The 16,224-nt window shown below is 44.0% G+C and overlaps 1 protein-coding gene across 2 annotated transcripts in view; it reads left to right on the plus strand.

Annotated features, from left to right (window-relative positions):
- Window positions 1-16,224, plus strand: part of BUB1B (BUB1 mitotic checkpoint serine/threonine kinase B) — a 317,125-nt gene that overhangs the window by 102,190 nt on the left and 198,711 nt on the right. For both annotated transcript variants that reach the window (XM_078659779.1, XM_078659780.1), the window contains exons 10-11: window positions 7,462-7,529; window positions 15,637-15,779. In XM_078659779.1, coding sequence (XP_078515905.1) covers window positions 7,462-7,529; window positions 15,637-15,779 — 211 coding nt within the window. The remainder of the gene's footprint in view (window positions 1-7,461; window positions 7,530-15,636; window positions 15,780-16,224) is intronic.

Below are 16,224 nucleotides of genomic sequence, written 5' to 3' on the forward strand. Positions count from 1 at the left end.
ACGTTGGTTCCCTTTTTCCGCGCAGTAGACGCGGAACGTTTTTTTCCAGGGCTCTCCATTTCTGGGAGTTTCTTTGTTGCTGGTTCGCAGTGTCATGGCTATGCAGAATAAGTCCAGTTGTAAGCCTTACAGGTTCTTGAATTCTGAAGGTGGTTATACAGAAAAAACACTCAGTATGTGCTATGAACCATGAACCCTAGACGAGCTTTACCAAGACCAGATGCCCATAAATCATAATTAAATTGTCTTCTGGATTGCTTGCTAGACCAACATTGGGAAGCAGTTTACTCACATGATGCCCACCGTCCCTGCATAGAATACAGACTACTGTTTCTTTCGAATGGGGCCATCCGAAAAGGCGTTCAGTACCTGGGGAGGGAGCATATTTGCATGCATTTATACTAACACCCATGGCATACTGGGAACTAGTACAGCTTCTGGAGAAGCTGATAGGTGGACCTAAATTTGGGAGGGAGAAGAGTAAGCTTGCCTGAGCATTTTTGGTTATGTGAAATCTTTTCGTGACAGCTTTGTTTGCTCCTAGGTAAAGGACACTGCAGTAATCGAGACATGACTGAATCAAAGTTTGAATAATGGTTTGCGTAGTGCAGGACTCGAAAAAACCAATGATGGGTTTAAGGCTTCTCGGGAGCCCAAAACTGATGCCCATCAGAGATTTGGCTTGCGCCTCAAAAAACCCAGGGTGTCGTCCTTACAGACCCCTAGGTTTTTAATAAGCTGCTTAGTAGGTGGACTGAGGGTGATAGGCCACCAGTGATCTCCCTAGGAGTGAGTGTTTACCTAGCATAAGAGTATCAGTCTTGCTGGCATTCCAACTCCAGCAGTTGTTATTCATCCACTTAGCAACCACAAGCATTCCTTCCTGAAAATTGGCCATCTCTTGTGTTGCCTTCTCAAAGTGAAAAAGAATGAGCTGGACATAGTCAGCCAACAATACCAGCTCAAGGCCGAAAGATTTTACCTGTGCAAGTGTTTGGGTGTGAATACTAACTAAATTAGGGCTCAAAGAGGAGCTCTGAGGGATTCCGTAGTGCAGGGATTGCTGGTGGGATGCAAAGAGGAGAGAGATTACCTGAAAGGAGCACTCACTCAAGAAAGAGGAAAACGACGTCAGTGCTGACCCACGTATACCAATGTGATGTAAGCGCTGTCGTAGTATTTAATGTCAGACCATGTCGAACTTGGTGCTCAAGTCGAGCAGGTTCCGAGCAGATGCTCTGCCTTCATCCATAGAAGTGCAGTGCTTCTCTATTACAGCTAATAGGGTGGATTTGGTGCTGTAGGCAGGCCTAAAGCATTTTGAGACATATCCAGAATATGGTGTTCTTCCAAGAACGTTGTCAGTATGCTGTTGACCTATTTCTCCATTAAATTGGCCAGGAAAGGTAACCGGGGCGATAATTTTCGGGCTTATTGCGATCCAAGAGGGTTTTTAAAGCAGAGGAATGACTTTGGCATCATTCCATAGACCAGGTACTGAGGCAGATGATAAGGAGAGAAAAATTGGGAGTAGAAGATTCTCAATCAATCAATAAATCAATCCAGGGTTTATATAGCGCACTACTCATCTGTGAGGGTCCCAAGGCGCTGGGGGTTTTGGGGGACAGCTCCGGATCAGTCGAAAAGCCATGTCTTGAGGTCCTTCCTGAAGGTGCGCAGGGTTGGGGAGCGTCTGATGTTCACGGGGAGCTCGTTCAAGATCTTGGCTGCGATGTAGGAGAAGGCTCTCCCTCCTGATACTGATACGGGGGACCTTTGCCAGGGTGAGGTCAGCGGAGCGGAGGTTCCTCTTGGGTACATGAAAGGATACTCTCTCGATGAGGTATTTGGGTCCAATGTTGTAGAGGGATTTGTAGGCGTGGGTGAGGAGTTTGAAAGTGATCCAGTGGAGGTCTCGTAGGTGTTGGGTCATGTGTTCATGACGCGGCGTTCCGAGGACAGGTCTGGCGGCGGCGTTCTGGATGGTCTCAATTTTTAAGATGAGATCTGGTGTGATGCTGTTGTCTGGAGAGCCAGATTTAACTTTGCTACAGAGGACTTGTAAAGAGCACTGGCAGAGGGAAGGCAAAATGCTCAATGTCTCCCTAGGGCTGATGTTCTCTGGCAAAACAGTACAGTCCGACTGATCGGAAGTGAAGTTAGAGGGGAAATTAAAGTAAATATCCTCGACTGTGCGAATAATAAGTCTTCTAGCTTATCACAGTGTTCGCTTGAAGCATTTCTAGGATTATCCAATAGCACTGTTTTCATTAGGCTGTTGACTAGGTTGAAAGTTTCTTTGCTGGGATTGTTGCTATTAGATTTTATTCATAAAGAACTCAGCCCTTGTCTTCCTAATTAGTTTGTGATATGCTTTGATAGCTGAGGAATCGTACGTTTTGCACCAGAACAGCTCTAGAACCTTACAGAGTTTTTTTGTGTGGTTTTTTTGCAGCAAAGAGGGTCTCGTTCAACCATGGGGTAGGAAGCGGAACCTGGCTAGGATGAAAGGATCATCATAGGATGAAAGCATCAAGGGCTGATGTGAGCCATGATTTCAGCATGTTATCTGCAGCCTCCACTTTGGGAGCCAACTCGAGTCTGCTAGCCTGAATTAAATTGCCAAATTCCTGCAAATTTAGTTTATTCCCGTGACGTTTCAGGATGATGTCAGGGGGCCAGAATGGGGTCCTGGCATGATATGCAGATGGACATTGGGATCATAAAGTAGTCTGACCAAGTCATAGACCAAGATGTCCAGACCGGTGGATAGCTTAACTTCAAAAAAACTGGATTGAGGAGGTGGCCAGAAGTGTGCGTCAGTCCAACCCATCTGATCAGGATTGGACAGACGTGTGTAGTTTGTACAACGTCTTTCCCCAAATGGCAGCCTCACCCACATACACTTTCAGCTCTGGCATCAAATATACTACACCCTGGTTAAAATTGCACCACTGTAAGCTACAGACCCACGATGACTGTGCTAGATGCATAGGAGGGGGGGCATGGGCTGATTTCATGCACTTGCCTGGTCCTGTCACCCCAATCTTGGCCTACTGGCAGGTTTTCTTCTCCACTCTCTCGCACATCATGCACTTTGCCTCTCTCGCCAAGGCTGGGGCTCTTACGCCCTCCATCGGAAATGCCGGATGATAATAAACTGTTTTTAGCCCTGGCACTTTGCCCCTTGTTAAGCATAGAGTAGCTTGTTCATGGGGCCCGAGGATTTTGCCCGCTTCCTGAGACTGGCTGTTCGATATAGCATATTGCCAGGAACAACTAACTGTGTATTCCTCTACTCTCCCATCTCCCAGCAGACAAAATCTGGGGGCTTTTTGCAAGACTACCTGCTAACGCAGACTCTGCCCTTGGTACCTGAAGTTCTGACAGGATCCACAGTCACTTCGTTTGATTTCACTCCTGCTATTATTGCTCACTAACTCTTTACCATGCCTTATACCCTCAGCAGGTCAGGTCAGGTCAGGTCAGGTCAAGTACGTTTTGATTAAAAAAAAACAAACAAAAAAAAACGTTTTCGTTATTTTACAATAAATGCAATCCAGTGGTACCTTTTTCTTCATGTACAATGCACCATGCACTTTACAACACTGTTAAAACCGGGAAATCAAGGACTACTTGATGCATATTGAATGAACAGATATTACGCAGAAGCACTGCACAAATTAGTTAGAATGTAATATGTTGCGTAGATAGCATGAATTGTACCATAGCCTCTTACTGTTGGAAACTAATCATAATGAAACTGTGGTTTTATTTTTATAAATTGTCGTCGAGCGAACATTGTAAAGGTTTTAATTAACTTATACAATAAATAAATTACTTATAACCTCAGCATGCATCCATTATTCTTGTACTGCGATTATGCGCACTATGTAATTTGATTCTCCCTGTAACACCCAATTATTTTCGGTGTCCTGATTATATAATGCATGATTTCACAGCTACCTGTTCTTAGTTGTTATCTTTATTATCATTCAACTGTTGTAAAGGTTTTAACTTTGAAAACTATAAATAAACTTTTTTTGTAAAAAAAATCGTGTCTGGTGACTGGTTTTAAAAGTGTGTTCAGACTGATACAATCATTTTTCCTGTCTTTGTTCTTCAGTTTTTTTGGAGGGTTCCCTACCGTCCTTCTGCTTATCGGCTGTGGAATTGTCATCTTCCTCCTGATCTGTCAAGGATATTGCTGAAACGGATTACACGTATCTAGCTGAGCTAAAGTGCAGAAAAACCATAGCACACTATCTAGGACATAAGCGGCTTTCTGAACTCCGTGTGAGCTGGATGCTGTGCTTTCAATGGATGTGCTCCAAGTGAAACCTGTTTTCTAGTGCATGAACTGTGTAACTGAAATCATTCTGGAACTTTTTCTGGAGCAGCTCTCAGTGCCTTTCCTAGACCTGGAAGTGCTCCTGGAACCATTTGTCGTGCCAGAGGCAACACCGAGCAATGGATATGCCAATTCTGCAAGATGCTCATTATGATAGACTTGAGCCACTCTTTGAATGACTTTAAGATTCCTTCCTCTCGCTGCTGTCATTCGAGCTTCTAGTTGAAGCACTTTCAACATCTCAGAGTGCATTAAAGCAACAACCGGTTCCTGGTCCATCCTACTCTTGAGCCAACGACAACATGCATGTAAAACATCTTTTTCCATGATCACACGTAAGCTGCATGAGAGCCGGATGTCGTAGAAATATCCTCAGATGATGTCTAAAAGTCCCCCGCATGCTTTTGACAAGGAACATGCACAGACTCTTGTATACACTGCAAAGACTGTTGTGAAGAAAAATTTAAACAGACTATATTTCCTTGTTTCAAGCCGCTTTATTATTTTTTTCCAGGCTGGCATATTCAGTATTGTGCATAGTCTGCTTAACTACCAAAACACATCTCTCCCTGATAGACCTCATGATATGACAATGTCTTTTATTATAATGTATTTTATATAATGTAACATTTTTATCTGCAAGGCTTAAAGTATTCATACAAAGCTTACTGCATTATTTCATTCTATTTTATATCTTTCATGATTGTTTACATATATTCACTGTAGCCTAATGCTGTTTTAAAAAAACGAACATTTTATATATGGAATTTTATATTTCCTTTCCGAGAGCATGGGTTTTACTTAAGGCTTTTTATAAAACAAACAATCCCTAAATATAAGGCCATATGCACAGATTTGACCCATCAACGTCCTGTTCCGACGTACGAGCCATGGGTTACGAAGGCCAGACTTCATTTTGTGCAGGTCAAGACTATTATTTGCCTATCATTGACTTGCTTCACTTTGACCAGAATGTTGTCTGTCTTCATCTTTCGCACAACCTGTGACAGTGTGTAATCATCTAGACAATGGTCTTGGCAGAACACCTAATGCAATATCCGTCTGGGTCAGGTTCCCTGATACCTATATTTTAAGATCCAATAGCAAATATAACAAACAATGCTCTCTAAATTGACATAGATTTGTCATTCTGATTTCTATTTGTTTGTCTTAAGACAATTTTATTGATGCATACAGGTTATGTCCAGAATTTAATGGAAATTCCCACATGTAGTTTACACTATAAAAACCACATATAGTGGCCATTGATCTTCGCCCTAGGTTATGACAAGATATTCTATCAGAAATACTGACAGGCTGCTGCACTGCTACAGCATCCATTTCTATGGCAAGAGCTAATACCAAACCAATCTTGAGAGGAGCTGAAGTTAGCTGACATGTTTTTCTTTGAGGCAAATCTCTTTACTGATAAGTACAACTTCTTGCTGTAAAGAGAGATGTAGTGCGCCGAATCCCAAGAAATTCTAGAGCTACTCCATGTTCTCCTATTATAGTGTAGTCTTCAGAGTGCTAGGTTGCCAAATGACATTCCAACCATATTAGAAATGTTCATACTATGCTCGTTGTTAGTGACATGCATTAGTGCTGTTTTAATAATATTCTATGTAGATATTATTGGTATGCTAAGCAACAGGACTAGACTGTTGAAATTAACACGAAAAAACAACATTGGGTTGAATTACCACTGCACTCCTGACCCCTTTTTAAGGAACTGTTAGTAACCCATAAAGCACGGACACCGCCACAAGTATGTTGAGCGGGGTTGTATGTGGCTACAACTACCTGGTCCTTCACACGTAAAGCTTTTGTGCACGGAACAAGTTCAGGCATCTATAGGTGGGAAGGTCAATCCTTGTGGAACTAAGCCAGAGCATCAGTTCACACAATATTATTTGCTTTTAGGATATTTTTTTTCTGGTTACTCATAACACTACATATGTTGTCAACTCACATCTGCGATCTGTCCTACTCACCCTGCTTAATGCTCTCTACCTACAGCTAAATAAGGCTAAATTCAGAGGCTTGCACTGGACATAATTTCTTTTACTGTTGTCTTGGTTAATTACTGTATTGCATTAACTAACATCTTCAATGTTTATATATTTATTCATAAAACTTAAATAAAAATCTATGAAGAAGTAAAAATAAGACTTTTGGAACTGCTGTTTTTGAAGGATGCGCGAACTGTGAATTTCTAATAACCCACTCCGTTTGGGGGTCTGTCGCGTGGACATTTTCAGAAGTGATAAGGTTCCAAATTAGATTACGTTCCCTGTTATTATTGAAAATTTGTCAGTCCATCTCTGCGTCTGTGTTCACGCAAATAGTGAGATGTCTGCGCTCAGGGTTGGTGCGTATATGTGACAGTGTTGTCCTGTCTGGAGGTGGGTCAGAGTCACGGCAGAGGCTGATGGTGCCTCCTGACTGCACACAGGAGCTATTGCAGAGAGTTTTTCAGAATCTGTCTTTGGCCAGGCGAGATTCACAAGGTGAGAAATATTCGGTTAAATTTCCACCCAAAAGAGCATCATCAAATCTAAGTAACTTGTTCATTTATACAATTCCCACCTGATTGTTCACCTGGGACTCACTTAAGATTGTGTTTAAGAGGCTGTATGACAACAGGGGAGATGTCTTCAGTGTGGTCTTATCGCCTTGGCCACCTAATCTCACACTGAAATCATTCATTGGATTTTAATTTTAATAATATTGTGAACCGTTTTATGTCGGACGTCTCTATGCAATTTTAAACTTAATAAAATATTTGGAAACGGTTTCACACACTTTTTACACTGTAGTGAGATTTAGAAACTGGTTCAATCCGTGATGTCAGAAAAGAAGGCACGTGAGGTGACCGAGGCAATCCAACAAGCTTTGTTGTCAACCAGAAAGTATACTTCTGATTATATAAAACAAAAGCTGAAAATTAGTTTGGCATACTTAATAGATGTAGTCGGAGGCCAGTACATCTGCCTTTCCAAGTACTTAAAATTGCTAACAGAGGTACCCTTTGTGTTTGTTAAAATGGTGAAACTGCTATCTCAGGAAATTAGTTTTTTGCCTATTTCAAGCTACTGTTTCCTTCACAGAGAAGCTACAAGCCAGCATTAGGAGGAGAAATGAAATGGCGAAGATGATTGAGGAGATGGAGAAACAGGTAATAGAAACTGAGAACAATGACAATCAACACTTAGTTGACCAGGTAGAGTTTCCTGTCTTTTCCATCCAAAAGTAGGTTTCCTGAAATGCATTCCTCTTCATTGTTGCCACGCAAGGGTTTTGGAACTCTAGAAACTAGCCTAGCTAAAGTTTACCTTCAGATGCGATGCTAATGAAACTATTCTGCCTAAAATACCACTCTACATAGCATTCCCTCATTATCCAAATCCAGCTCTTAGAGTGCCACGTTTAGGCGAAAACATTTTGACCCAGCCTTGAATTCCCTATCTCTACTTTCATTCTGATCACTACTGCTGAATTGAACCATTGTATCCCTGTTTCAGGGCTGTGAAACACTATTCCTATTGCGTTTTTCTTTACCCCTCACTTTTTTTTATTTGTTCTTTTCTAATATTACTGTTTTGGGGATTTCCATGAGTTGAGCTTCATTGTGACTCTCACCTCGCCCCCGCCTCCCCATTATATCCTGATGATCATTGCATTGGTGCTAGAAGAAAGACTACCAACTTGCAACTAGCAAAAAAGCTTTTCCTGTCAACTTTTTTCAAGCTTGTATATGTACAATTTTGTTTGGTGGATTCATTTTTGTATACATTTAAATTGGTTTAGTTAAAAAAATTGTAAAAGGGTTTTAGCATTTTTTGCACCTGAAATTGAAAGTTCACGTGGAATTTGTCAAGTTAAAGGGCATTTCTCTAATGTTACCATTCATTAAAAGGTTTGTCAGAATGTTTGCCAAGGATGGTTTCATATATTGTGCTAAACTTGGTGTGCAGGGTTTTAAACATTTTTTTTTTTTAAACGTAAGACTTTATTGACATCTGCACATGTATACACAGCATTTTGCCTACAACCCTGAGGCCGGCTGCTACAGAACTCCCATGTTATCATTTGCAGTACACAGCTATGAATTCGACAACCTGCGGTCCGGCAGCAATGGTCCATCTGTATGGCAGAAAATTTGATTCTTATATCTAAACAAGTCCAAGTGTGTCTTACTTTTCTCTTTTATAACCATAACCAAACATGTGACTCATTAGGTTCGGCCCATACCATATAAACGGAAAATACGTTTCCACCCCCCACCTCCACATAACATCATCATCATTCACTCACTCCGTCGCATATACCCCAGGGACTGCACAGAAGAACCAGATATGCTGCCCATTAAGTCTTACAGCTCAATATTGTCGCTTGCGGTCATCCCTTGTGTTAGTTAGTCTACATCTTCCTCATCCTCTGAACTATTTATGTCCTCCTCTTGAGGAGGATCACACAAGTCTCCCCGGTAGCTGTTCCACGGACTCCAGATCTTATTCCATTTGCGTGGATTAGCTCTCATTTTGTATACTGCCCGTTCAGTCACCAGCAGCATGTCCATGTTTCTGCACCACTGTGCCAAGGTCGGTGTCCACCGCTCCCCATTTTTGCGCTATATCCCTTTTAGCGACCATGATACCCACTATAGCCCACTGCTGTCCCTGGCGTGTCAAATCATTCGGCCCCCAGATATTCAGCAGGCAAACTCGGGGATCAGGTGTAATGGATATCTCCAAAGTTTGTGAAATGGTACGCAGTACCTGTCGCCAGTAGTCAGCTATTATCGGACATTCCCAGAGAGTATGCCACAATGTTCCTTCCTCTCCACATCCCCTTAGACAATATGGGTGGTCAGCCCTGTGTAGTTTATGTAAAGTGGTTCTTGTAAAGTAGACCCGGTGCAATATCTTAAATTGCACCAGCCTGAACCGAGCCGAGATGCCAGCCTCCTTCGGGGATGCCATTGCTGCGTTCCAGTCTGCCTCATCCATTTCTCCTAGTTCGCCCTCCCATTTTTCTCTCAGTTTGTGTAGGGGGTCTTGCAGGTTATTCATCAGTTTCCGGTATGTGAGTGAGGTGGCGCTAGACTGCATATAGTCAGTTAGGAGGCGGTCTTCCAACGGTGAGGAGTCGGGGACCTCCGCTCCCGTTTCGATAGCTGACAAAAGTGCGTGTCTTATTTGGATGTAGCGGTATGTTTCGTTAGGGCCTAACTCGTATTGCTGTTGAAGGTGTGTAAAGGGGATCACCCCGTCCTTTGTCCACATGTCTCCCACCGTTGATATTCCTATGTCGTCCCATTGGGTGAAACCCTTGCTACGTCGTAAGTGGCCTAGCGCCTTGGTGTCCCATAGAGGCGTAAGTTTGGTTATAACCCCTCCCCATTTGAGCTTTGCCTGTGCTTTGTGCCATAGCGCCACTGTATGTTTTGTCGGGCCTATTAGTTTTGCTGCCAGTCCCTTATGGTATAGCCGGGCAAGCATACTGCGTGTTCCTAATTGCGCTCTGTCCGCAAGGTACGCCTGATCATTCTGTGGGGCATGTAGCCATTGGTTGATAATTTTGAGGTGTGCTGCCCAGCAATATAGTTGTATGCTTGGCAGGGCTATCCCACCGTCATACCAACCACGGACGAGCTTCGCATGCGCTATACGAGCGGGGCGGTCTCCCCATAGTAGACCAGTTATTTCAGCCGTCACTTTTCGGAAATAGGAAGGGGGAACCAGAGTCGGTGTATTTTCCAATACATAGAGGAAGCGTGGCAGCGCCATCATTTTAAACAGCGCTGCCCGTCCCAGTAACGTCAGTGGAAGGGCCTTCCAATGTCTCACATCCGATCTCAACCGAATGAGCGGTGGTAGCAGGTTTAGCTCGTAGAAATCCTTGTCCTCACGGGTGATGTGTATTCCCAGATAGCGGAAGGAAGTGCCTGCCACTGCTAATGGGCAGCCGGCAGGGAGAATCGGCAGGGGACCTTTAAGTTCGTAAATAACCGACTTCGACTAATTGATCGTGTAGCCGGGCGTGTATCCGTGCCTGTCACACAATGCCAGGCGGATCGGAATACCCCTCTCCGGGTCCGACAGATAAATAAGCATGTCGTCAGCATAAAGGGAGATTCTGTCTTCCCAGCCGTCTCCCCAGTCCATTCCCTTCAGTAGTGGGGTGATTCTGATGGTAGTCGCCAAAGGTTCCAGAACCAGGGCGAACAGTAAAGGCGAGAGTGGGCATCCCTGTCTTGTCCCCCTGGCTAGCGGTATCTCACGAGAGATGTGTCCGTTCGCCGTCACCCGTGCCACCGGTCCCGTATAAAGGAGTTGTATCCAGGAGATAAATTTAAGGCCAAAGCCCTTGTGCGCCAGCACCACGAGTAGGTACTGCCATTCCACCATGTCAAACGCCATTCTGGCGTCTAACGATAAGATGACTGCCGGTTCCGACAACAACGGGGATCTTGCCATCGCTCCCTGCACTCTACGGAGGTTCAGCGCCGTACTCCTATGTGGCATAAATCCCGACTGATCCGGATGGATCAGGTGTGCAAGGTGAGGCATCAGCCTGGCTGCTAATACCTTGGCTAGAATTGTGGCCTCTGCATTAATAAGTGATATGGGACGGTATGTTGCGCAGTCTGTGGGCGATTTGTCTGGCTTCGGAATCGCGACGATAGTAGCACTACGCTGATCCAGGGGTAGGATCCCCTGTTCCAGGCTGTCCGTATACATATCTAATAGGGGTTTACTAAGCGTTTCAGACAGTGCCTTGTACCACTCGATAGGGATCCCGTTGGGGCCCAATGCTTTTCTGGAGTGTAGTGCACTAATGGCCAGCTGGATCTCCTCCTGCGATAGGTCAGTCTTTAGTTCCTCCACTGCCTCCTGCGATAGAGTTGGAGTCGGCACGTCCTGGAGGGCTGCCGTCGCCGCCTCTAGCGTTATTTCAACCGTCGGGGTGTATACCTCCTGGTAGTGATCAGCCAATGTTTCCACTATCTCCGATGGGTGCGTTTGCAGCGCCCCATGGGAGCCCCTCAATTGCAAAATATTCCTAGCCCCTCCCTTCTTTTTATCCAGCCAGGCCAGGAGTTTATTCGCCTTATCGCCAATGTCATACACTCTATGCGCTGTCGCTGCTATGTTCTCGATTGTCCGCCGTTTCAAATGGTCGTCATGGTGCTGCTGGCAAAGTTGGAGTGAATGCAGCGTGTCTGCAGTCTGATTAGCCATATGGGCTTCATTCGCCCTCTGAAGTTTCAGCTCCAGTTCCAGCAGTTCCCGCTGTTGTGTACGCTTATGTCCAGCTACAGCCGTGATGGCCTGCCCTCTAAGAACCGTTTTGTAGGCTTCCCACAAAATCGTGGGTGATGCTACTGAGTCTACGTTTTCTTCAAAGTAGTGTTGGGTCACCTTTTTTAAATCCTTACGTATACGCGGGACCCTGAGATAGCCTGGGAAGATCGGGTATATTCTTTTGCGGGCCTGCTCTGCGCACGACAAAGTCAACGTTAGTGGAGAGTGATCTGATATGCCCCTAGGTCTAATTTGCATATCACCAATGGTAAGGAGGCTGTCGCCCAAGGTAAGGAAGTAGTCAATACGTGATAGACTATTGTGAACGGCGGAATAATAGGTGTACTGTTGGTCAGGAAAGGCGATTGTTTGGAGCGCTGGTGTAATGTAGACCGATACCAAGGTTAGTAACCTTCCCTCCCATTGTCCATGTGCAGCTGCGAAGCGTCCTTGATCATCCGTTTTAATAGACTGTACTATGAACGGGGCTGACTTTCGCATTAGTATACCCGTCCCACGTGATCCTGAGGTAAAATCTGAATGCACTATCATGCGGTAACCCCGCCTGTCTAATGCTTTACTAGCTGCACCTACTAAATGCGTCTCCTGCAAAAAGACTAATGCGGGACTCAACCGCCGAACACTTTGTAAGTAAAAAAATATATATATATTTAAATTAAAAGTTTGAGTTCTACAAAAATGCATAATCCCGTGGAAAACAGATATACAACATGTCTGATTTATCAAAGCCTACTTGAAAAGTACAACCAGCTGGTCTGTTCCAACCCCAAATCTTTCCACCTACTCCTCCCTTTGAAACCCCCCCCCCCCCCACACATATGTGTTATATGTTCGTTTGCCATACAAACTGCATCTAGGAAGGTCAGCATAAACAAAATCATGTCTCACTTCTTTTGGATAACAAAATCTCAGGGTGCATTTTAGAGCCTCATGCCCCAAGTGTTCTGATGCAGAATGCAGCCGCTGATCTGCTCTAGTTGAGTGTGTGCAGTATCATTGCTAATATTCCCCAAAATCCTCGCCACCCAGTGCTCCTGGAGTGGACTTGTCGATATTTTCCAATGCTATATAGTCGCTAATTTGGCAGCCATCAGCATATGGGATAACAGTACTTTATATTCACCAGTCACACACACAACTATGTTTGGTTTTCCAGGCTTAAAATCCGCATTGCAGGTTATTCAGGGAGTGGGTTGCCCAGGCCCTTTTTAATATGGCTTAAATCTTCCTTTAAGAAGGGCTTACATTTGGAGCATGACACCATAGGTGGAGTTTGTCTTCTTCCTGACCACATTTCCTCTTACATCTTACATCAGTTCTAGCTAATGACCTTCAGTTGCCTCTGTCGTAAACCAGGTTTTGTTTCTTTGTATTGTACATATTTGGATGATTTCGCTAGGCCCACCCAAAAGTCCTTGTTTCTGTCTTGTATCTTTGTTTGGCGCAAATACTATGACCCTAAAATTAAATCTTTGTACAAATCAGCCCTCAGCAATTACCATCTGCTCTGTAACAACGCTCGGGCCGAGCACGCCAATCTAACTATCTTAGAAGCCCAAAACTGCCCCAAAGTACCCTTTTAAGTTGTCAAAGAACTCTCTGGTGCCGCCTGTCAGCCTAAACCCCCTTGCCTCGACTCTAAACAATGTGATGATCTTGCGGATTTCTTTGTCAACAAAATCGCTACTATTTATGCTGATTTTGATAATGAGGCTCCTACCTTAACAACTCCTCCAGCCGATGGTCTCCCAAACAAACATCCCCCTCAGGAAACCACATTAACTTATAAGAGCATTGGCCTAAATAAATGGACTCTACTTGATGCTACTACATTTCGTAACATCCTGAGTAGCATCAAATCAGGGTCCCCTAATGATCCATTCCCCCCCTTCAGTTTTTCAAACTTTTAATCATTCCACACTTAATTTAATTATGGAGTTATTGAATACTTCTTTATCCAAAGCTAAAGTCCCGGCAGCCTGGAAACATGCTATGATTGTGCACCTGTTGAAAAAAGAAAACTCGGACCCAGAGGTACCATCTAACTTCCGCCCTATCTCCCTTCTCCCTACTTTTTCGAAAATCCTGGAGAAGCATATTAACGTCCAGCTTACCAACTTTGCGGAGATGCATGATGTCCTTCACAACTCCCAGTCCGGTTTTAGGGCAGGCTTTTCCACGGAATCAACATTATTGGGTGTCACTGAAAATATCCGCCTACAGGTCGATAAAAGAGAAACCGTGGCACTTATTCTTCTTGATTTAAGTGCCGCGTTCGATACTGTCTGCCATACCATCCTCCTAAACACCCTCCAATCTGGTGGAATCACTGGTCTGGCACTCAAGTGGCTATCCAGCTTCCTTTTAAATAGGACCTTCCAAGTTTTTTCCCCCCTTCTTCTAGCTCCAAAGTCCATGTTTCTCAGTATGGAGTCCCTCAGGGCTCCATATTGAGTCCCTTGCTCTTTCATATATATGTCAGCCCTCTGGCTAGAATTGCTGAGCAAGCCGGGCTCACGGTATATTCTTACGCCGACGATACCCAGATTATTTTCTCACTTTCGGCCAAAACTAAGTACAACACCTCAACGCTAGGCTAACAAAGATTGCCGACTGGATGCACGCCAATAAATTAAAACTTAACGGCGGGAAAACCGATCTCCTCCTTTTCAGTAACAACAAAACCCTCTGGGGCCCTCAACATTGGCCTTCCCAGATGGGATCTCCCCCGCTTCCTGTGCAATCCGCCCATAACCTTGGCATCATTGTCGATGACCAACTGACAATGAGGCAACAAGCGGTCAAAGTAGCCTCCACCTGCTTCGTCATTTTAAAATGGCTGAGAAAAATCCTGTGGATGCTTCCGTTGCCTACCCAAAAAACTGTAATCCATGCCCTCATAACATCACGACTGGATTATGGAAATGTGTTATATCTGGGCGCAAGTAAGGAAGTATTACACAGGCTACAGGCTGTACAAAACTCCGCGGCGCAATTGCTCTGCAAACTCCCTAATAAAACTGCCATCTCAGCCTCATTACGTGACCTCCACTGGCTTCGGATTAATAATCATGCCAAATTTAAAGCATTATGTTACATGCATAAGATTAACTCTGGAGAAGCACCTCAGTACTTAAAGGCCTTGGTACACCAATATTGCCCCCCCCCCCCCCCGCCTGCTTCAATCTTCTAACCAGCACAAATTCCAAATCCCTAGGATCAGACGAGTCAGAATGGGTGGACATTCTTTCTCCTATCTGGCTCCCTCACTCTGGAACTCTCTTCCTTATCATTTACGAACTGCACAACACTATGCCAAATTTCGTAAAGACGTAAAACGTGGCTCTTTAATCAATAGTTCCCTCTCGTTCTACTGCCTAGCTTTCCTTTTCATCCTTCTGCGTCGCCTAGCGCCGGGAAACCTTCGGGTAGCTGTTGCGCTGTACAAATGCAATAAATAAATAAATCCCATCTTGCTGTGTTAGGTCACTTTACTTCTGGGTGAGACTGGCCTCTAGCGTCCTGTAGATTGTAGAAATAAGACATATGTTCCAAATGTATATCTTAAACTGTTTTTCTTGTCTGTTCCAGTGCATCAGTGTTCATTTCCTGGTAACAAGGCCCAATGCCTAAACTGCAAATATCGATTGTCTTGACCTTTCTTTCTGGAAACATGTCTGAAAGCACCCCAGACCTTTCACATGTCCTCTTATAAAAGTGCTGATCGGTAATAGTCAGTGTAAAATGTGGGTTATGAGTGATTGGTGCGTACCTGGAAGGAAATGAGTAAGGGATAGCTACAAGTTGTGAAGCATATGGCTTGCAGCCTATGAGCACTCCAATGTGTTTGCTGTTTTTAGGTTTATTAGCCGACATACAGGCTCAGTTTAATGTAGAAACAGTGTAATTACTGCAACTTTTATTTTGATTTCCACACCTTTTTTCATTTTGCAGTTTACAGAGACCCCCACATCGGAAGCTGCAACCAATGCTTCATCAAGGGCCGCAAGTTATTTTGATGAATCTGACCAAGCAACACCCCTCTCTGACTCTCTCCAGAAGACTGGATTATTGACACAGGAGAACTCTACTTTAAGGTAAGATTGAAATAAAACCTATTGCATTTTTTTGTTGGGAATTTCAGAACCTATAACTGAGAAAATGTTATGGAACAGGAGCAAACCATGCTTGACAGTCTCACCACTTCTCAAGACTTGACTAAGTGAGAATCCCATTTTGATCAAAGGTGATAAAAGTAGACAGACACATTCTAAGAAGCAGGACCCAAGACACAATTGTTAAAAATTTGCCAACATTGAAGCTTGCTGTCGGTTTTTCAGTTGTATATTTTTCTGTGAAGTAATGTGCTCCCTCTCTCACTATGGGTGAATGAGAAGATCCTTTTCCAGATCTGCATCAGGGGTTGCAGCCTGCCAACTAATGCCTGAGACGTAGTCTCAAACAGGGTGTTGCTGATAAGCTATAACTTCATTTGTAATTGTTTTGATTCCAAACTCTGGAATTCTTCCCACTTTCGCCACA

Source organism: Lissotriton helveticus, chromosome 9 (genome assembly GCF_964261635.1).
Source record: "Lissotriton helveticus chromosome 9, aLisHel1.1, whole genome shotgun sequence".
Taxonomy (NCBI): Eukaryota; Metazoa; Chordata; class Amphibia; order Caudata; family Salamandridae; genus Lissotriton; species Lissotriton helveticus.